Below are 22936 nucleotides of genomic sequence, written 5' to 3' on the forward strand. Positions count from 1 at the left end.
AAGTCACTAAAGATCTAGGCTAGTCGTGAAACACAGCCCTTGACCAAGGTCTGGCTTGAACGTAAGAAGCCACCCTCAAGACATGGTTAGCATTGCGAGTTCTTTTGGGTGTGTTCTCAGTTCTCACACAACTGGAGGAGACGACGACAAGACACACAAACTTACAAATTCAATCTTGTTACAACATTCCAAGATTTTGAGGAAACAAAACCCAAATTAGGAACATAATAGTCGTACAATATGGCTCCAGTTTGCTCAATTCATTTCTCATCAATTATACAAACTAAATAAAGGGTGCACCCACTACACAAATCACAAATGCGAGACCAGGAAAACTGATACTTATTGCTTAACTGTCCTACGAAATACGTAATATCAGATATGAAGTATATGAAATCGCCCAACCATAACAATATGCCAAGTATATACATAATATACCTTACAATTAGTCTTGTATTCTCATGGTCCCTGCTATATCTAAATGCTACTGCTACTAACTCGAACCATTCATTCATCGACTTACCATCTTCACTAATGACACAGTTTAACACATCGTGCTACATCAAATACTCGATGCTGGACCATTTACATAAATTACCTTTATAATCTTCCCACCAACCGCTTATTTTGATTACAGCAAAATCTTCAGAGCACATGACAGACCTTTCCCCAAATGTTATCTCAGCTTCAACAACCAAGTTCAAAGAGCTCATGTTTTAAGCCTCTTTAATGATATTAACCATGCTAACTCCGTAAAAGGAAATTTCAAGGATTCTTCTGCAATTCTGTAGTGCAAAATTACTACCTGCAGGGTACAAACTTTCCATTACATTAAATGCAGGTCTTCTCAACTTCTAGCTACTCAACCGCTTATCATACTAAAAATATCATCACTTCATATAATTAACCAAAACATAGAACAAAATGACTACGAGTGACAGGAATAGGATCATACACAAACAGGATGTTAAGAGGACAAGTTTCCAGCATAAAACCAAAAGAAACGACCATTCAAGATTCATGTAGCCCATAGTCTAGGCCATCTCGAGCAGAAGGGAAGAAATAAAGATACCTCAGTCAAAAGTAAACCCACATGTGTTTCTTAATTCAATTGCCAATTGTCATCAACTTTACCGTTGTCGAAGATTGCACTGATTCCGTTTCAGCATTTCCCTTGAATTAGAAAACTCAGACACGCAAACCATTGTGAAGTCACTCCCCACCCCATTTTGGTGGACAGTTTTTTAAATTGAAAAATAACTCTTCAACAATTGTAGAAAGGAAATTCAAAACCCAAAATAGCCACCAGTTTGCAAATGAATTTAAGATATTTAAGCCAATCTAGGAAAGACATATTCCTCGAACCTTGCCTTTCAGACTTATTCATCTACACTTTATTCAAATCCAAGAGCACCACAATTACACTTACAACCCCTTTGGTAACTGGTAATAAGTGGTGGAAATGAGAATAAATCTAAGTGTTATTTGGCAAGAAAATAACGTTATAATTTCCATGGTAATATTAAACTTCATCGCAAACATGGTGTTTTTCTTCATAAATTTGAATTCCCACCCAATACCTATTCTCCAAATGGTAATGGAATGTAATGAAAATTTATGAAGAAAAAATAGATAATTTAGAGCAAGCTAGCATTGCCATGGGAATGGATATTGATTTTCCATACAAATTTACATACAAATTCATTCCCATTGACACAATTTATGACCGGCTACCAAACGGGTTGTTAGTAACTTAGCCTATATTATCAACAGATGAAACGTTGACATTGAAACAAAACAAGAAGTTGAAATTGTTACTTGGACTCTCCATTTTACCTCATTTACCTTTGCAGTTGTGCGCAACGGGCATGTGAAGACGGAGATTAGAAGATGCGCTGGTAGGGAAAATAGAGGATTGGTATCACGGGGATTTTAGAAGAATCCGAGGGAGACCGGAGATGACTTTGATGTAAGAAGTTAGGTTAACACTTGATAGAAGGGAATGGACGTAGAGGATCATGGTTGATGATCACTCCTTGGTTCATGCAGTTGACCCCATCATTGGGATTAGGCTTCCATATTGTTGTTTTTGTTGTAATTTGCAAACTATATAGTTTAAGTTTTTCAATAAAATTTCCCCTCAAACAAAAAAAGGTTCTTTGATAAAGCTTAATTATAAAATCATACTCCCTCCGTCCCAATTTAATCGTCTCAATTTCCTTTTTCGTCTATCCCAAATTAATTGTTATACTTCTTTTTTATGGCATGAACCCACTAATATTTTATTACCTCTTTCTTCCCAGTTCCCACTACCAAAAGTTATTGTCCCACATCCTCTAACATTCAATCAAAAAAATTCTTCCACTATCTCCACCATATCTCTTTTTCTATTAAACTATAGTAGATAAGCATACAATAACTTATCACATAAAAATTCGTGAAAAGTCTATTGCGGCGAATAGATTGGGATGGAAGGAGTATTGTACAATGTAAAAGTCCAAAAAGCACACAAACATGATTAGAAAGCAAGTCGAGAAAACAACTACAAGATAATTTAGTACGAGTACAAATTTTTTAATATAAACATATTTTTGAGTAAATGTTTAAAAACCTTATTACTCCGTATAAGAAATTAATAAATCTTTTTCCTCAAAAAAGAAAACATTAATCAATTCTCGAAAAGAAAATATTAAAGCAAGATAATACTTAGGAGTATGAACGGGAAATATCAAATTTTAGAGACGTGGGAGAATATAGTTAAATTAAAGAATAACCAGAGAAACGGTCAGGCCCACTACCAAAAGAAGGGGAGGGGATGCAAAGCTCACTACACAAAGTAAAGGGAAAAGGATAAGCAACAGTAAAAAAAAGAAACAGTAGGCACTGCTAAGTTCTATCAACTGCAACCATAAACATACCAACTTCGCCAGCTTTGGCATTATATTAAACATCCCACTGAATATTACTTATTGGTTTACTTGCAGATGGGGAGGGCTATGACCCACATCGGCATGCACACCAGATGATTCATTATGGAACAAACTCACACAACATTTCCAGGATACAACCAAGGCCCACACCCGGACATGTAACCCTCTCTGACTGGGCTGAGAAACTCACACGAGGAAAAAATACTGGAACTAAATGCAAGTTGTCTGAGAAACAAGACAGATAGTTGCCAGGAAGGGTAAAAGGTTTCAGCCTATATTTAACACCTTGTGTTGCACTCTCATTGCTTTAAGGCTTTATACAAGCGAATTAATAATCTTCCAAATAAGCATTACCGCAGTAATTGCTTCCCCACCATATTGCAAATCACATTTGTACTAAAACACCTTGCAATAAGTTCCAAGTTACTATAGATAGCAAATTAGAGGATAGAAGACATCATCTAGTTTCAATGAAGGAAATAGAGAAAAAAAGATATGTAAAGAGTAACAGCTAATAGACAAGACTTGCAATTTGCAGGGTCAATAGTAGATAAAATCTATGTAGGCGGGAGAGAAGGGGGCTGCGGATAGGATACAGCACCAAAACTGGCGGGTTTACTTTTACTTTTTGTCTTAACTATTGGGAAGTAACTCAGTAAGTAAATTCACTTTTGGCCTTTCCTGTAGATATTTTCAACACTAACTGACTAAGGTCGATACAAACAGATGACCTCCAAATCATCACCCTTGTTTCGAAGGACAAGTCTAATAAGGTTGACAATTACCATGCCATCATCCCTAAGGTTGGAAACTACCATTCAATCACCCTTGTTCTCTTTGGCAGTCTGGCATTTTCTCTTGAGGTTCCATACCAGATACTTAGTAAAGCTATGAAAAGTTAGATAGTGTATAACGAGAGAACTTAACACATACCTCTATCACTCCGAGGCTTGAAGATTGTCATTGACAAAAAATAAAACATGGTTTCTGCCTTTCCTGTATTTAGCAAGAACTCGACAAGTTAAGATACAAACTAATGGATGAAAGGGGGAGACAAAAAAAATTGTAGTAACAATACCATTACGTGCTTACATTTCATTCCTCTTCCACAAGTTGCTTCCCAAATTTCCTTAATGCAAGTGAGTAAACTTCCTTTCTTTTCCTTGATGTCCCTTCAGCAACCAACTTGACAGCCTACATCAATCACATGGTAATGCCTTCATCAATCAGATTTCCTTAATACACTAACAAATATGAACATTGGAGTAAATAAACAAGACATTCCTTCATAATATAAAAGCAAATACATACATTAAACTGGATAAATATCAAACAGAGGTCCATAATTGATCTATGATTTACTTTGACAGAACTGAACTAACAGCTTGTGCAGTTATGCAAGTAACAATATAGGGTGGGCAATCTTGAAAATTGCCTTGCGACATGATTAATTTTCTTCATCACAATGGAAAATTTTAGTTAAACCTTCAACAAGCATTTGAAAACCAGAGCTAGGTAAAGGGCACCAAAACAGTAAAAAGATAACTCTCTTTCCTTTCTAAGAGAAAATGATATATAGGCTGATAAGTACACAGTAGCCAAGCACGGAAAAACTACCGAAAGTACATCCAAGCACATTCAACATCAAGTTCTACTACAGGAAACAGAATGCACCCATGCTAGGACGGCAATATCAAAATCATCAGTAAACAACATGAACCAATTCCGAAGAGATGTTATAACACCTGAACAGAAGTTCAAAACATGTTACGGAGTATTACAGAGCCCAAAAAATTTAGCAGAAATATCTATATTGATTCTGCTTTAAAGAGGATTGCAAAGATTATGAAGGATAAATCAACAAGGAAACCCCAAACAATAATCATCAAGCATTTCAAGGAAATAGGCAACTGATTGATGCATGTCTAATATCAAGAAACATTTTGAGCACGCAGAACACTATGCCTCTGTCTTTCCATGCTCCCTAGATCAAAGGACCTTCTAGATGCATGTTTCATTAACAGTCATCAAGTATTTCATTTCAGAAGAAGTACACATCCAATAGAAAAGGCATAGAAGGAATGAGCAACACGCAAAATTTACCGTTGACAGACTATGCCCACTGGTTATGAGCTCCCTGAGTTCATCCTCAATCTGAGAATCCGGCGGAGGTTCATCAATGCACTTTGCCTTTCCCTCTACTAGAAGTGTCATTTCTCCCTTCGGTTTTCGAGATACAAATGCCTCCTTAGCTTCTTGAAAGGTTCCCCGCCAAAACTGCAAGGATCATGGCTGTCAGAAACTTAATGACGAAAGGCCAAGATCCCACCTTGACAATAAATGGAAATATAGTCAAAATAATCAGATAAATACCATTCAATCAGATCTATAAAATTGTAGGGAAGAAGTTGCTCATTCAAATCAGTAAATCAATAACAACCCACTATATACCTAAAACCTTCTTACATCAAACAACCAATTCCTTCAAATCATACCTCTTCATGGATTTTGGTCATTTCTCGAGCTATGACACATTTCCTGCAACATTACAAAGTATATGATCATGATTTATGCCCAACCATTACATAAATTGAAGTCAAAAGGCTGAAAGGAGAGTAGATTGGGTTGCATATTACTCAGTACTAGAAACATAAAATAAAATAAAATAAAAAGGACAAGCAATCAATAAACTCTTCCACCCAAAACTGATTGCTGCCAATGAGGGCATATGCCAGGGAACCAATTCCCACAATCCAAATCAAATTTCTTCGATGATAAATAACCTATAATCTAAGCAAGAATTTAAGAGTGTGCACTATATGAATCAAAACTGTGATGATTCTCATAAATGGACAAACATTACAAGCAGGTCAAGCACCACGTGAAGGAAGATAAGGACAAATCACTGAAGTGAATGGCAGTACTCATAACAAGATCAGCCAGAGGTAAGTAATAAGTACAGATTTTTATACATAATATAAACCTCCAAAAATGTACTGAGAAACAAATTTTCACATCATAACCACCAAAGACTTCAAATTCTGAACAAACTATATATAGAGTGCACACAAGCATTTTTTTTTTTTCAATCGTCTAATTTGCATTGAGTTAGTCAGTAATTATTTACCTTGAGTCGCCAAAAACTGAAGAAGTTTCTTCAAGAAACTGAAGTAGCTTGTGTGGAGGAACAAAGAAAATCTGTGTTGCACTCTGATCGGCTGAGAACAAGAGCCTTTCTCTCCTAGACCCGGCATGCTTAGGAAGAAATCCAACTAGATCAACAAAAGATATGCAGGATTAGGAAGCAGACTACTTTGAGAAAAAATTACTGTTATATTCCTAATAGTTTGCAAACTACCGAAGGTGAAGTCATCGGTTGGCAAACCCGAGGCAGAGAGAGCTGAAAGTACAGCTGAAGGTCCAGGGATTGGAACTACAATGATTTTTTCTTCAACGCACAGCTTCACCTGTGGACAAAAAAGTCACATAAACAATGATTAATGCTACTTCCCTTATAACATTAAACACAACTCAATCCATGTGATTGTAATTGGTTAGAGGACAGTCTACCCATGATGATAACATCATATTACCACAACTCCATCCATGGCTATTGACCAAACCGTAAGTTAAGCAGAATCTTGATTTAAAAATGGTAGAAATTGATTAGACGACAATCTAGCCATGACAATAACATAATGTAGAAATGTAAAACACTTTTAGGATTTGTGTGATCACCTTATATTCCACTCATTTTGGGAAAAATATGATCAAATAAGATAAGTTCTGGAAAAAACAAATTCAAATAAGTTCATGAAAAATATGGGTTACCAATGTTCAGTTTACAACAAAAATAGGTTCGGATAAGTTCACTTAAGTACAGGATAAGTGAAATTGGGTGAACAGAACAGAACATAAAGGCCATTCACAGGATAAAGCACTTATAAAGAGGGTTGCAAATTTTAATTGTCATATAAAATCATGGGTGAAATATACCACCCTACTGCCCAATACCCTAAAAAGGTCAATGGTTTAATGCTATTCTGAGGAAAGTAACGGATAAATTCGTGAACGTAGATTAAGGATGCATCAACTGACCAATTCTGTTCCAGGATCACTAATGCCAGGCATCCCAGCATCGCTAATCAGAGCGACAATTTCACCCTCCTGTAAACGTTTCAAAACTGTTCTTCCTCTCTGATACTCATTAAACTTGTGATAACTCATCTAGGATCAAATAAAAAAAAGCTCCAATCAGGTGGAAGTCGTGGAACTCACACCAACTATGCATGCGATATCAAAATTGTATTTCCTTTACATACAAGGGGCGTCTTAATTCCATAATAGTGAAGCAACTTTCCCGAATGCCTCGTGTCCTCAGAAAGTATCACGTCAGCTGATTTCAGCACCCGCAACGCACTAGAATTAAAATCAAATTGACAAGGATCAAGATCAAGAAAGCCAGAAATAACTCAGTCAAGAAACCCAGTCATTAGACATCAACAAGACTACATTTCCTTATTGTAGTGTCATATAAACAGTATAATCTTCAACGTTCCATGAGAATCGCCTGATTGATAGTCAAACCTTGACGTAAAGCATCAAAAACTAACTCTAATGCAATGCAAAATGATGTTACTTTGACAAAATAATTGTGATGCCTCAACAAACAAGGTTCTCACTGTCACTGAACCTCAACAACAAATAACTAAACTTGAAATGCATATATTCATGTTGATTACAAGAGTTTCTCATCGAAAAGAAAAGTAATGTTTAAACAACTCAAAAGCTTCAGAAGGGGAGACAAATACCGCAATGTGATATCTTCAAGATTACCAATGGGAGTCCCTACTAAATAAAGCCCTGGCTTCAAGTTCCCCTGTCACCAACAGTCCAACAGAAATTACTGCTACTACATCAGTACTTTATGCAACCAAATTTGAAAGAAATAAGATAGAAATTATTATTGTATGTACAATATATCGTAATTTGAATACATTATATATTAAAATGCAAGATAAAAGCCAAAAAGACATAATAATTATCAATCAAGTAACAAATTTGATTATGATAAACACACCGGAGCATGATGTGCATTATGTTCTCGGCTAATGTTCTTTTCAATATACTTACATATTCGTTTGAACAAAGCTCGATGGTAATTCAAAATCAGGGAAATAACTTAAACCCTAACAAATTGCAATTTTTTAATTTGACCGAATTTCAAAAACTAGTTAATAGATAGAAAGACTCCATTTTTGTAGTTGACCCAATTAAAGGAACTGGTCGAGGGAAAGAGAGAGAGAGAGGGGACCTGTTTTGGAGACTGTGGAAGGGTGATGTCGGAAGTATCAGTATCAGAGGAGCTATGAGAGAGGGAGCAGAACGAAACGACGGCGTAGTTGGGGTAACGAAAGGGAAGGAGAGATGATACTGAATTGAAGAGTAAGCGGGAGAACTGACTGCGCCACCCGGAAACTTTCGCCGGATTTTCGGAAATCGCCGTCCATGGAAGAAAGCGCGCCACCGCCGCCATTTTTAGACTGCTTCTGCTTCTATTACTGTGCTTCACAGTCAGCACAACAGAAGGGGTTATACAAGGAGAAACTCCAAATTCCCGACTTCCAGAATTTGAGTATTTCTTCTTCTTCCTCTTTTTTTTAATTTTTTTTTTTTCATACTCAGGGCATGCTTGGATTGAGAGTAATACATTAAGGGGTAATAAAAGTCAAACTAAAAAAATATAAGGTAATTGAAGGTGATGATGAGGGGATGAAGTGGTGGCATAGAGAATAAGGTAGTGTTGGCAAGAAGAAAATAAAAGAAAAGGGGAACAAATACCCTCATTATGGGGGAAATAGTTACCCATCTCCCACTAGGATGATTATTACCCTCATTTGGGAGGTAATAACTCCCCCCTTCCTCCCTTCTCCTCACAACACCACCACTACCACAACTTCTCATCACAATACCACCACACCATTCTCCTTGCAACCACCTCAATTCACCTTCATTGTCCTTTTATTATGGTGGTTTGACTTTTATTACCCCCATAATCCATTACACCCAATCCAAGCATGCCCTCAGGGTAAATTTATCGTTAAAAATCAACCTCAAATTCCAAACTTTGTCACCATTTTTTCACTTATAAGATTCTTATATTTTTACACACTACACCATAAGTTCCTTAAAAAAAAGACAATTAAGGATGAAAAGAGAAAAAAAAGTGTAGTCTTAGATAAGTCTTGAGTAAGATCATGTTCTTAACTTTGTTTAACTGAACTGAAATGAATGGAGCTGAACTGAACTGAACTGAAATGAATGGAGCTGAACTGAACTGAACTAAACTGAACTGAATGAAGCTGAACTGAACTGAATGAAACTGAATGAATAGTAAATAATAAATAATAATAAATAATAAATACTCTGTAGTAAATAATAAATAATGGAGAAAATAAATTTGTGTTGTACTTGTGATATTTATTATAGAAATATTTACATCGTTATTTTGGAAGTTACTCGTGCATATGCCAATATTATAGTAGTGATAATTTTAGCCATATCAATAATAATTAAAAGATGAATAGTAATAATTATAATGTTAATATTTATAAAAATACTCATAATAATAAATAATAACTACAATAATCATAATTAGTTATTAATAACAATAATTACATATAATATTAATATAATAATAGTAATATTTAAGTAATATTAACGATAATAATAATTTTTCTACGTATATATATATAAGGAGTAATAATTGTCAATTTTAATTGCAATATCAAGAATAAAAATAACTACAAAGAAAGATGATCCGATATTTTGAACTGAACTGAATTGAACTAAATGGAGCTGAACTGAACTGAACTGGACGGAAGGAACTACAATAAAGTCCAAAAGAGACATAAGTCTTAGATCATGAATAACCATGAGTAGGTTACATTCCTCTATTTTCTTATCTCTTCTCTTCTCCTTTTGACATCATAATCTCTTTCCTCCACATCCTTTCCCAATATCTCTTTCCTCTTTCTTTAATTTGTCCCACAACCAAGAGTATACTCTCTTACTTCCTCTATCTCTTCATATATATACCCCACCAAGTATTCTATTATATTAAATAATTTAATTTTCAATATGACAACTTATTAAAATTAGCAACATGTAATTTAAATTATATTTGGAAAAATGTTGGATTAAGGACATGTTCCAAAAGATACGGCCCGAGCCTAACCCACGGGCGCGGAAAAAAGCATGGCTTGCATGAGCACAAATTCATGGGCCGTGGGCTGGGCTCGAGTCGTATCTTCTGGAAAAAGCATGACAAAGCACATTCGATTGAGTGAAATCAGGCTTAGGCACAAAGGCAGTGCCCAAAACGACACGTGACATGGTTCATGGGCCACCATTTTGAATTCCAGGCCCGGCCTGAATCACGTGGATTTGATGTGGGAAGGCCAGTTCAGGCCCAAGAGTCCAAGACAACACAAAGCACGATCCAACCCACAGTTAACTCTACGCCCCATTCCTCGATGTGGAGCGCTATCAATGCACCTTGTTTCAGTCGTCTGCAGCTTGGAGGGAGGATATTTGGTGCGGCAACACTTCGTACAGCAGTGTGGCCACACCTCTTGCAAGTGCACTCGAACCAATGGGTATCACTCGCATCAGGATGCTCTTTAGCGAACCGTATTGGTGTATCAGGGTGCTGTTTTGCGAATCGTGTTGGTGTAGTGCTCTTTTATGAACTATCTTATGGCTCATTCTATGATCCCTGAGGTCAGTTTGATAAGTGCAATACAAGGTTTATGGTAACTTTGCAACATGAAATAACATTTAACAACCAGCTAACTTTCTCATACTTTAAATCAGGAGTCGTTGCTTTACAATTGCATTTCCATGTCGCGGAGGTTAAATGTGTTATCCCCCGAGCTAAACAAGAGGATATACTCTGAATACAATCCTGATACCTTTTTGGGGGTGTAGGGGAGGGAGGGGGAAATAAGTAGTATTTGAGACAGCATTTCCTCCGCTTCCACTTCAACATGTCCTGGAAATCAGAGGCAGTATTTAGCCTAAAAGCCAACTCTAAAATAAAGTGTATTCAGATATGAGACACACCATTTAGTAATTAGTCATACATTACGCTTTATCGTCATGAAACCACCACCTCGTCTCCTTAGGAGATCTCCCATTCCTACAGTTCTTCACATAACGGTCATTGTCTGGAGGACGTTGCTGCAAAAGGAAACCAAATCAATCATTTCAGTATCCTTGTCAATAATTTCACGGGAATTCATATGGCACGTTGGCAACTGCTCGGACTCTACGAACCTTTGAGGTAGAGCTTGATAACATTGATAGAATACTAATACAAATTGAGTTGACTGTCATTGCAGGGGACCAAGAGTCATATAATATATCTGCAAGCATGGACAAATACAAGGAAAAGAAGTTGTAGGCCAAGATCAGTTTCAAAGATAAAGCATCTTATGGATAAGATAAGTAATTAACATTTAACATGTGGAACAGTGGAAGCAAAAGGTCCCAACTAAAACACACAACAGGAACCTCTAAACCAGGCAAGACTGACGTAACAAAGAATTTACCCAACAAACGACTATGAGCTTGCACTACAAAATGGCCCACGAGGCCACAATAATGTTCAAAGCACTTATCAAACAAAATTTCAATATCATGACCATCCTTTACAAAAATACAACATATCTTAGGCAAGGCAGCACCAATGCACGTAACCGGGACCTATTCTTTATCCATATATAGAAACTGAGGCTGGGAGCAATGAAACACGGGTCACCAACTTTATAGAAAGGCATATAGTATGATGCAACTGACAAGATACACAAGTGACAGATCATACTTAATCAGAGCTGTTCAGAGTCATTGAGAATTCTGCTTCTATTGGGTTGGGAGGTAGATGCAGAGCCAAAACAATACAACAGAGAAAGACTGTTTCACGTGGAGTGCGGAGCCTGTAGACCCATAAAGGAAATAGAACAAGTCATTGCTAACTGTCGAAAGAGAGGCATGAAGTGCTGAGATGTTCTGAAAAATCTCATGATCTGACTCATGTTTGCGTTTAATCCAATGACATTGCATAGGTAGTTGGCATGGGAAAATTTATCTCCTGCCCACACAGTCCTTCATTTTACAAAAAAAATGTTGCCAAAAGACACATGCAAGATCAGCTCATGCCAAAGAGTGAGAGAAAGAAATCACTGATCTAGTCCCAGGTTCCCAGGTAAAGCTGAAAAGTATAAGGTTACAAAAAGCACTTCACAGCTTGCAAACAAAATACAGAGTGTACATTTTCAGCCAAAACATAGACATAATAAGTAAGGCTTTGCTCTCAACTTGTGAAATAAATTTTCCACCAGACCAAAATGATTTTTCACCGGAATGAAGAGGATGAGTACGCTTAATATTAGTCCAGAGGAGAAGAAAACAGCCCAGAAATACTAATGGTTGGACGAATATATGGTACTAATCTAACTGATCAAAATGAAAATCATAAGAATCAATAGGTTCATAGGAGGCCAGCGAGGCCCTGAAGGATTGCATACTAGAAATGTTGCTAATCTTTAGTAGGCGGCAGAGTAGTCCAATGCTAGGTGCTTGCAAGTCATGCTTTATTTAATACTAACTTCAGATACTATGAGAACAAAGACCACAAGGAATCTATGCTTATCATGAGTTCATCACATATTCAAAAGTAAGCACAAAACCCAATACATCAAATATTTTAAATTTAACTGGATATGTCATTGCTATCATAGAAACTAACCCTCCCCCCACCCCCCCTTGCCCTCCCTAATGACGTATGCTAAGAAAGAAAAATACGATATGCAAACATAAATGCAAGATATACTAAGAACGCAGCATCATGAAACCTGAAAGTGGCATGACAATTTGTAACCTTTCTTGTATAGCTCTTTTCTTGTATAGTTGGTTTTATGTGTATGCTTTTGTGTTTTCAGTTGCTTTATTTTTAGCCTGTTGGTTGTTGATTGGGTAGGGATCTTGAAAGGAATTTTATTTCCCGTTTGATTGTTAGGCTGTATTGCTTTGGTATAAAATATACTTCTCACTTACCAAAAAAAAACAAGAATTGATCTTAAGTTCTTAACACACCATCCAATTCAACCAACTTCTGAAAAACAGTAAATCTATATACTATACTAAAAGAGAGGAACTCAATGTGGTGATGACAAATGTCACCACATGATTGGTCCTCTCTTTTAATATTAAAAATAAAATTGAAAAAAAAAACTAAGCATAAACTTTTTAGAACATCTTTCTAATACCGCACATGATCTTAAACTTCCAGGAAAAAAAGGCTACGAAATTTATTTATTTTTTAATAAAGCAACAAATATTTCACAAAACAATAATATCTCCGATTCTAATGTTAACTTTCCAGAAAAAACGGCTGACAAAAATGTTAAAAAAATAATTAAAGCAACAAATATTTTGTAAACAAAATAATATCACGCATCAAATAACAAAACTTCCAGAAAAAATATACAGCCCAATCTAAATATATGCAGCTACGAGATTTTATACTCCCACTCTCCTATTTTTTAGGCTATAACAATGGAAACACAAAAAACATAATATTAATTTTACATATTGTTTAGGCGTGAGAATAATCTATATATATATATATATATATATATATATATATATATATATATATATATATATATTATACTAAAAGAGAGGAAATCAATGTGGTGATGACAAATGTCACTCATTGATTGACCTCTCTTTTAATATAAATAAATTAAACTTAAAATAAGAATAATTAAAATATCACATATTTAATTCTGTCAGCAATTTGTATTTTTAGAGATGAAACTTACTCCGTATATGATATTTGTGCAGTTTTCAAATTCACCTTCTAAAATATATGAGGTATAAAATATTAGAGGAGCAAACAATACATTCGACTCTCTTTTGACAAATGAGAACCATTCGCCTCTCCATTTTGGAGGGAGTACTTAACTAATAACTACAAAGCACTAAGTATTAAAATTAATCTTTATGATAATGTATTATATATAGTTCAAGATTTTTATACACGATTTATAATATCATTATATAAGGTTATTTTAGATCTCGCCGTTGTTATTCAAGAGTAATATTTTACTATTCACTATTACTGATTAAGATATCTCATTTTTATTCCATGGTCCAATAAAAATACCTTAAATATCATTCCAAATAAATTGGACTGTCATCAAGCCAAATAAAAGACTTACTATCTCGAGCTGTACATTTTTATAGTCTATTATGGTATATGTTAATATTTACCGTAAAATAGTCAAATTTAGAATCATAGGATCTTACAAATTATCACTAATTACAAATATTACACCATGTATTAGTCAATTTATAATTTCACTAATGTATAACTAGAGATAAAATGATATAAAATGTGCATTGTCAAACATGAAAAAAAAAAAAAAAAACTGAAACATGATTATGAAACGAAGGAAGTATGTTTTTTTTATATATATAAATATTTGTATTGTACGACTGTACGTACGTAGTACTCCCTCCGTCCCGGAATACTCGACCCGGTTTGACCGGCACAGAGTTTAAGGGACTTGAATTGACTTATTTAATTTAATAGGTAGTAGTTGATAGTGGGGTATTATTTTAATGTAGTTAGTGGGAAATGTGTAAAGGGTGGGGTTGGGGGAGAGTAGGGGTTGAATTTTTAGTTATTTTTTGCATGGAGTAGGGGGTATGTGGGTTAATAGGGGTGGAGTGAGAAATAATATAATATTGTTAGAATATTTCCATTTTTAGAAACAGGTCAAGTATTAAGGGACGACCCGATAAGGAAAACAGGTCAAGTATTCCGGGACAGAGGGAGTATGATTTTTTATTTTCTAATTAGTGAAATCAAGTATATTATACATATTTCCAAAACTTCAAAGCCTATAAAATCGAGATATTATGACATACTTTATAGATTTTTTGCATGTATTAGAAAATTATAATTTTGACAAATATATGGTGACCATCAACCATTTTGACAACTAATATCACATGCAAGTTATATATTTACATTCATTAAAAACTTAATTTATATCACTGGCAACACACGAAAAAGAATGTTATTATACAATTATGAAAAGAATCACAGTTGATAAGAGATATTAGCCGAGACACATAAAACGAGTATTAAGTAGGTATGGCTACTTAAATGATGGATGAGAATGATAAAGATTGAATTTATAATTTTTTTACTAATATTGTTTTTAAAAAAATGTGTAATAAAAATCAAAATCTTATAATATGAAAATAGACCTGACAAGGGTTAGAGATGAGCGTATACATACATGTTTCCTCCCTTTTTTTACTTGCACGATTTGGATTGGGCATAAATAATAGGAAAAAGTGTAAGTATCAAAATTTCATATAGGATAGCAAACAAAAGGGAGGAAAAGTAATAATGGTAAATGTGAAATGTGAGTAAGAGTAAAATGGGTATTTAGAGTGTGAACACACCCAAAAGCATGTGAAAACATACCATAATAGGAAATGGTGCAACTATTATGCAACTTTTATAAAAGATAAATGGTGAAGTAAAAAACGGAAGAAGTGTATCTTAGAGAACTTTGGAATCTGCATTTTGATATGTGAACCGTGCATCACATTGATGATGGGGCGAGTTTATATTTTATATTGGGCTGACAACGAAGATAAACATAAATGATTGACTAATATTGACTAATAAATAGAGATTTGGTGTTGGTGAGCGGGTATAACTGTATAAGGATAACATGTTCTCACCTTCGTGATGAGGCAGATTTGGATTTATTTGATTTGGGAACACTCACTCAATCCTAATTATGTACGTCACTATATATATTTTTATCAACATTATTTAGCTAATACAATGAATTTTAGCGATAATCTTATGTCAATATATTCAAAAGTTGGATGAAAGGCAAAACGAATTCTTCACCGAATATAGGGATCTATGTCAGATTGTCATTGGCCGGTTTTTCGGGAGATCCCCCTGCACATCCGCCCAAGTGAGTGAGGTGGAGGAAAGTTTGGCAAGTGATGGGGTTAAAAAATGTATTCGTCGCGGGCGACGGGTCGATGATGACATTTTAGATTGTACCCGCTCACCCCACTTATCTTTCATCTAATTGATAATGAGTAGTATATCAACAATTATTTTACTACTAATCTACCTATTATAATGTTTTGTTATTTACTCAAATCAGAATACAAAAAAAAAAAAAAAAAAAAAAAAACAAGAGTTAGGTCTAAGGGTGGGTTTGATGCGGGTGTGGATACACGAATGAGTAATGGAGAGGAGATGCATTTTCTTTTATACCCCTGTCACGTCTCAAAGGCATCTCTAGCTGCATAAAGTAAAATACCATCTCATTTTTTTTATTGTGTTACCCATACCAATTTTGTATGGTATGGATAAAGTAAATCGGTTTGGGTTGAATATATTCAGATTGGGTTTTGGGTTCCAGCTTGCGGATTATTAACGGTTCGTGTTATAAATGATCGGACCAACCCAGCGGGTTCAACTGTTCAAGTTGAGGATTGGCATTCTCATAGTATATGATGATACCTGATTTTTATACCAAACATGAAATTATGGGTGATGCATGAAAAGGAATAAAATAATCTACGAATTTTTCTATGTTTCTTTTCAAAATTAATTTACCTTTACACTAAAGTTAAATATGTAAACCGTGCATCGCACGGGTAATATACTAGTAGCCTACTATAACACTTCTAATATACAATGATTTAATATACCCCCAACTCATACAGAACTAACCATGACATGATCACGTTGATAGTATAATTTAAGCTAGCTACGCAACAACTAGATTCGATAGTATAATTTAAGCTAGCTATGCGACAACTAAATCCGAACAGATTAGAAGTAAGAAAACATTACAAAGAACAAGTCCATTTACTCCAAATTCAGGATTTTTTTTCTTGAAAGTTAAAAAGAAAGTACCTAAGCAGATATGTCCATTGCTGTAAATATGAGGATGCAAAGGAGCTGGAGGTACAAATATAACCTGCCCCAACAACCAACAACATTAATCAAATTTCAATTTAGCAAATTCTGAAGTAAAAACAACAACAAAACAATAAGCCAAATTTCTGAATTAGGGATAAATTAGGGGGGAAATTCAACCTGTGGTGCTTCCATAGGATAATGCTCAGGAAAATCGACCTGAAGCTGATAAGTTTCATTTGCATACAAAGTTCCAGGTGCTCCGGAAACATCGATCACCCATCTATTCAAAAATATAAAAATAATCAAACCCCATAAAATTCACAATGTTTTTAATTGTTTAGAAAACCTTCCCAAAAAAAACTGAAAAATAAAACTACCTCTGAAGATTATCGGTGATCTTGTGTTTGAGGCCAGGGGGAGGATTAAGCTGCCACTCAGCAAGCTCTTTCTGGAGTCGATTTTGGGCGATCTTGCTTAAAACCTGTGAATTTCAAAATAAAAACAGCAAACATTAATACTCCGTATTAGAAATTGTGTTAAACTGTATGTTCTCTCGGGAGCATGATGTACGGGATTACGGGTGAAGGATCTAAATTGCATAAATTAAGGCATAGAGAGAGATAAGAATACTAACCTTGCGAGATTGAGTTGAGGAACTTGTCATAGTTTGCGAATTGAGAGAGGGAGAGTTGCAGACAGATTTTCTGGGATGGCTGTTGGAAAAATAGACTTTTTATTTTTATTTTTATTTTTATTTTTATTTTTATTTTTATTTTGAGAGAGGGAGAGGGAGAGTGGCAGAAAGTAACGGTGTTTGGTTAATTTTTCGATTTTTTTTCAACTATGCGCGGACCTTTTTTTTTTACTGTCTTAAAGACTTAAACGGATAAAAAGGGGAACCATTATCTCGATTTTAATTTAAACTCAAATTAATTCGGAAAATATTTTAGTATAAACTTTTATATAAAGCGGTCTTGCATAAAAGACCGTATGTTATCATATAAGTGAAACAATGAAATCAATTAGTTAGTTAAATAATAAAATCAATTAGTTAAGCACAGAAACTAATTTGTTAAACAATGAAACCAATTAGTTAAGCAAATAACGCGGTCTTTTCTGTAAGGCGGTCTTAAATAAAATTTGCTGATATTTTAGAGAGGATAAAACTTACGTAAAACTTATAATTTTTCTACAATACTTGATCATTCGTTGAATTGTGATAGGTTAAGCTTATTTGGAAAGTTGCTATTTTTGAACTTTGTATTTGCTTAATCACTAACTATGTTACTTATTATAGTTTTCTCAAGAAATTATTCATCAAGCAAGAAGCAGATGAGAAAACAAAGATGATGGTATGCGATAACTCCATGAGTTTTGGTTCAAATTACTGGTAAATTGGTGTGAATGATTAGATTTTGGAACATTTTATTGTTTTACGTTTTTGCAAATTACGATGTAAAGCTTTTACATTTTTCGAAATTACAAGTGATGTAAAACTTTTGCGTTTTGGAGATCATTAAATGAGCATTACTTCTGGGAAATGTATATTTTTGATAATAATATGGAATATTATGGAATTGTTATCAAGTTATACGAATTATTATAACAGTAGGTGTAGTTTCACACTAATATTGTTGAATGATTATATAGCAGGCGTCAGGTGTGTTTCAGGTTAAGTGCTTGCTATTGTTGTATTATTATAGCAGGGATTACTAGCCAATGGATATAGCAGGGACTATCAACTGGTGTTTCGCAGGTGTAGCCTGCTACTACGATTTTTTTAAAAAACTAAAATAAAAAGAGACCCGTTATGTATAATAACTAGTCTCTAGGTATAATAATAAAGAATTCAAAGAGACCCCCTATCTTACATATGGGGTCTTAATTTCTTGAAATAAAAAAAATTAAAAAATTCAAAGAGACCCTCTATTTTACATATGGGTCTGAATAATTTAAATAAACATACCTCATATCTATAATAAAGGGTCTATTTCCCTTCTAAATTTTTTGTTACACAGTTTACATAACAAACCCCCTTTCTAACATAAGGGGTATCTAGCTTTTAACAAACAAACCACCTCTAAATGAGGGGGTCTCTTTATCAAAGAGACCTTTGAGATAGAGACCCCCTAAAAGGAGGTCTCTTAGGTCATTTTGGAAGGGTATCTTTTCCCATTTTGTAGTAGTGAATCCAACCTCTAACACGGAAATTTTCAGCATATGCAGGCTAGCGTAAATTTTTGCAGAAATAGTATATTAAGTCAACGATGCTAACTCGACTAGATTTATTGGTCATATAAGTCAACCAAGGTAGGCCTAATACACTTAAAAGTATATAAATTTTATGAAAAATATATATGCATACATGCCTACTTCTTAAGTAAAAACGCACATACCTAACAGCGGGGATCCAGAAATTGGAAAATGAGGGTGTGGCCCTAAAAATACAAGTTCTAATAGGCTATTAGCTTCTCCTAAAAAATTTACATAATTAGATCATAATCATCCGCTTCTTTTAAAATATATGCCCTTGACTACTACTCCATACTTCACATGTCTAATAGGATTACGTAACTGATTCATTTTTAAGGTACAATTTTCAATGTTAAACTTTTTTGTTAATTGTATCGTTAGAAAAAAAAATTAAGACGTTACCTTTTTTATAAAACGGTTAACCAATTTTAAGTACTTCTACAAACCTTCAAATATTAATGAGATATTATTTGTTGATCACTAGTGGAAAATGACTCATTTGCATCGCACATTTAAGGTCATTTGCGTCGCACATTGCGCGACGCAACAGGTCGCGATGCAAATGACTAAAAGTCATTTGCGTCGCACAAAAGTGCGACGCAAATAACTCTCATTTGCCATGCACATTAGCTTAATGTGCGTGGCAAATGACTTTTCAGCATGGTGCTGAAAAGTCATTTGCCACGCACATTAAGCTATTGTGCGTGGCAAATGACCTTTTGGCGCCAAAAAAAATTAGCCATTTGCGTCGCACATTAAGCTAATGTGCGACGCAAATGACTTTGAATTTTGTAAAAAAAATAGGTTTCATTTTAATATATACATATATATATATACATATATATATATATATATATATATATTAAAATGAAACCTATTATATAGTAAAATGGACAACTCATATTATTAAATAGAACAATAATTAGGCTAAAATCAGTGTAGTATCGAGCAACGTCCCAACAATCAAGGCCAAGGCATAGCAAGTGATGAGATCGAACGAAAAGCAAAAGACTGACTGTGATGCAAACAACATAAATTAGGCTAAAATCAGGTCTATTTAGCTACGAAAGCTGCTAAACCCCCAAAAAACACAATTCCTGATATTTCTCTCTCTTCTTCCCAGGAACAATCAACCCAAAAAACATGCAATTATCCGAAAATCAACTTGGGAAAATCAAACTTTTCAAAATTCTCCTGATACACTCTGTTGAGCATACAAAACCTTTGGCCTAACAGACCATAATATCTGAGATATGTCCTCTCCTGGCTGCAGCACTCCAATAATATTATATTCAACTCCATCTGCAGTGACAATTTCAGATGAGTTTCACATAATAACCAATTACAAACAGCAAAAACAATAAAATCAGCATAAAGAAAATAGCAGTGCTACACAAACAAATAAAACCGGCATAAAGGCAAAGAAATAATTAAATTTTACTGACAATCTTAAGAACTACAACTAAATGGAGATTCCAGAAAAATACAAAACTGCATAAACAAATTAACATGCATCATTGACGTTCTGAACAGCAAAAGGTATACATCAGAGCCATGGTAGGATAATAACTGAAGGATTGCCTAGTATTTCTGAAAGAGTTCAAAAATATTCAGATTAAATTTACACAGAACATGTAAAACATTGAAAGGGTGCAAAGAAAAGAATCTCCCAAACTATCAGAGAAACAATTTTCAAATCAAGCCCCTTTTGCACAGTCTGATGCACTTCAAGAACAGAATTTAAGGCAATAAGAAAAGCTGTTAGAGAAATCCAAAAGAGAAGAATTGCTCTACCTCTTGCCCAGGCTCAAGTTTGATTTTCAGCAATTTGTGGCCAGCTTCTTCAAAATCTACACTGGACATAATTGTTAAATATATAGTTCTTCGGAGATTTATAAGGTTGGTTTCTGTTTCATCTTTTATCTGCATTTGTTGCTCTTCATCGTCTTCGTCGTCTTCATCATCGTCCTCATCATCATCATTTGGTCTACTCTGGGCTACAACTGCAACCAAACAAAACCAATGAATAACAAGCTGTGGGATTGCCTATTAAGCAATATTTACAACCAACACAACGGCATTCAAACCGACAAATAGAATTGCATATCAGCTCTGTGAAATCCTCATAAAGCACGAACCTTTGTGAGGATTGCATATCAACAAACAGCCTACTTGATCAACGATCATAACACCAACTGCATACTCATCAAAAATCAAACCAAATTCTAACACAAACCTTTTGGCGAAGCAACTGCATAATCATCAAAACAAAACCAAAATCTAACACGAACATAAATTCAATCAAACCTTAATCAATCAGCGACCGAATTAAACAAATAGCCTTCCAATTAGAAATTATCAACCAATCAGAAACCTTGTACAACAGTAGAAGAATATAAATATGAAATTCGGCGATAATACTTCAAACCCCTAATTCAAAATTAATTAAAACCCTTAATTCCTCAGCAATTGATTAATATCCTCCATCTTAAAAATTGCGCAAATATTACACCAATCAATCGGAAAGAAGCCAAGAAAAGCAGCAACAATCAATAAACCAGCCTATAAATTTGGAGAATTCGAACTTCAGAAATACAATCAAACCCTAATAATTTAGCAATCGTAATAAACAAACAGCCCTCCGATCAGAAATTAAACCCTAGATTCAAGAAGGCATAATAAATCAATTAATGAGTAGCCGGCGTTAAGAAACGGGTTTACTGGTTACCTGAGGAGCGTTGTCAAAGAAGTCCTCTGGTGTAGAACTACAGAAAGCGACAAACTCCCGCCATTGTTGCTGTTGTTGTTATGGCGGTGTAACCCGGGACCAATTCGGTCTGAGTCGACTCAACAGAATCCCCCCAAAACTCAGCCCCACTTCCACCGCACCCAAGATGAGTCGCCGCCGAGTCATCCACCTCAGAGCCAGAGTTTGCTGAGAACGCGGCTTGAAATCCGGCTGAAGACGTCATCGCTTTCAGATCTGGGTTTGCCTCCTTCGTATTCGCTAAGCTTGAATTTTAAAACAAATTTGAGAGATTGGGATGATTTGGTGAGAGAAGACTTTGAAGGGAAAGCTCGAATTTGATTCTGAAGGAGAGACAGAGAAGCTTTGGACTTTCAACAAGGAGATTTGGAAAATACGAGAGAGAAAGACTAAAAGAGTTGTACAGGGGAGGCAGGAAATGTATGAGAGAGAAAGGGAATAGGAGCAGGTAGACTGCGTCTCACCAAATTAAAAATAAAAGGAAAAGGTTATAATTAAATTTGAGAAACTTCCGAAATTTTTTTAACTCATTTGCGTCGCAGAAATACTAATCTGCGACGCAGATGACTCTGTCGCAGATGAGTAACTCTGCGACGCAAATGAGGTAATATTTTGCGTCGTATTATTACTAATCTGCGACGCAAATGACTCTAAAAACATCTTAGAGTCATTTGCGTCGCAGATTAGTAATTCTGCGACGCAAATGACTAATTTTTGAAGGAAATAATGCCCTTGGTCCAAGTATGCATTCTATGTTAAGTCTAATAAATGCGGTTCAGTATTAATTAACAAGTTAATAATTCAGTGAGATCAAGTGAGCTGAATGCCTAGCTAGAGGCCGCTTCAGTTCAAGTGGAATTAATGATATTAATCCACAGCTTACTCTTGACTGAACCCGTAGGGTCACACAAATAGTACGTAAACGGATCAAGTATTTAATGGCATTAA

At 35.0% G+C, this 22936-nt stretch overlaps 3 protein-coding genes across 5 annotated transcripts; all 3 read right to left on the reverse strand.

Moving 5' to 3' along the window:
- Window positions 1-234: 234 nt before the first annotated feature.
- On the reverse strand, window positions 235-8618 carry LOC110790576 (uncharacterized). Of its 2 annotated transcripts, XM_021995358.2 has the most exons (11): window positions 8245-8608; window positions 7742-7809; window positions 7253-7349; window positions 7029-7157; window positions 6289-6397; window positions 6058-6202; window positions 5426-5468; window positions 5034-5207; window positions 4023-4124; window positions 3864-3926; window positions 235-805 (listed from the first exon to the last, which is right to left on the reverse strand). In XM_021995358.2, the coding sequence occupies exons 1-9, from the start codon at window positions 8464-8466 to the stop codon at window positions 4026-4028; spliced, it is 1086 nt and encodes a 361-aa protein (XP_021851050.1). In that variant the 5' UTR covers window positions 8467-8608; the 3' UTR covers window positions 235-805; window positions 3864-3926; window positions 4023-4025. The 2 variants fall into 2 exon arrangements, with proteins under 2 accessions (XP_021851050.1, XP_056693318.1); XM_056837340.1 differs by lacking the exons at window positions 235-805; window positions 3864-3926; window positions 4023-4124 and having other exon boundaries at window positions 5040-5259; window positions 8245-8618.
- Window positions 8619-10763: 2145 nt separating this feature from the next.
- On the reverse strand, window positions 10764-17757 carry LOC110790575 (ubiquitin-conjugating enzyme 15). 2 transcript variants are annotated; one of them, XM_021995355.2, is made up of 7 exons: window positions 17603-17757; window positions 17346-17449; window positions 17146-17248; window positions 16963-17026; window positions 11268-11356; window positions 11075-11171; window positions 10764-10983 (listed from the first exon to the last, which is right to left on the reverse strand). In XM_021995355.2, exons 1-6 carry the CDS (start codon window positions 17630-17632, stop codon window positions 11076-11078), a joined length of 486 nt encoding a protein of 161 aa, XP_021851047.1. In that variant the 5' UTR covers window positions 17633-17757; the 3' UTR covers window positions 10764-10983; window position 11075. The 2 variants fall into 2 exon arrangements, with proteins under 2 accessions (XP_021851047.1, XP_021851048.1); XM_021995356.2 differs by having other exon boundaries at window positions 11055-11171.
- Window positions 17758-20328: 2571 nt separating this feature from the next.
- LOC130467638 (pre-mRNA-splicing factor CWC22-like) lies at window positions 20329-22193 on the reverse strand. Its single transcript, XM_056836206.1, has 4 exons — window positions 21991-22193; window positions 21360-21472; window positions 21016-21224; window positions 20329-20523 (listed from the first exon to the last, which is right to left on the reverse strand). Exons 1-4 carry the CDS (start codon window positions 22191-22193, stop codon window positions 20371-20373), a joined length of 678 nt encoding a protein of 225 aa, XP_056692184.1. The 3' UTR covers window positions 20329-20370.
- Window positions 22194-22936: the final 743 nt, after the last annotated feature.

This window comes from Spinacia oleracea, chromosome 2 (genome assembly GCF_020520425.1).
Source record: "Spinacia oleracea cultivar Varoflay chromosome 2, BTI_SOV_V1, whole genome shotgun sequence".
Lineage (NCBI taxonomy): Eukaryota > Viridiplantae > Streptophyta > Magnoliopsida > Caryophyllales > Amaranthaceae > Spinacia > Spinacia oleracea.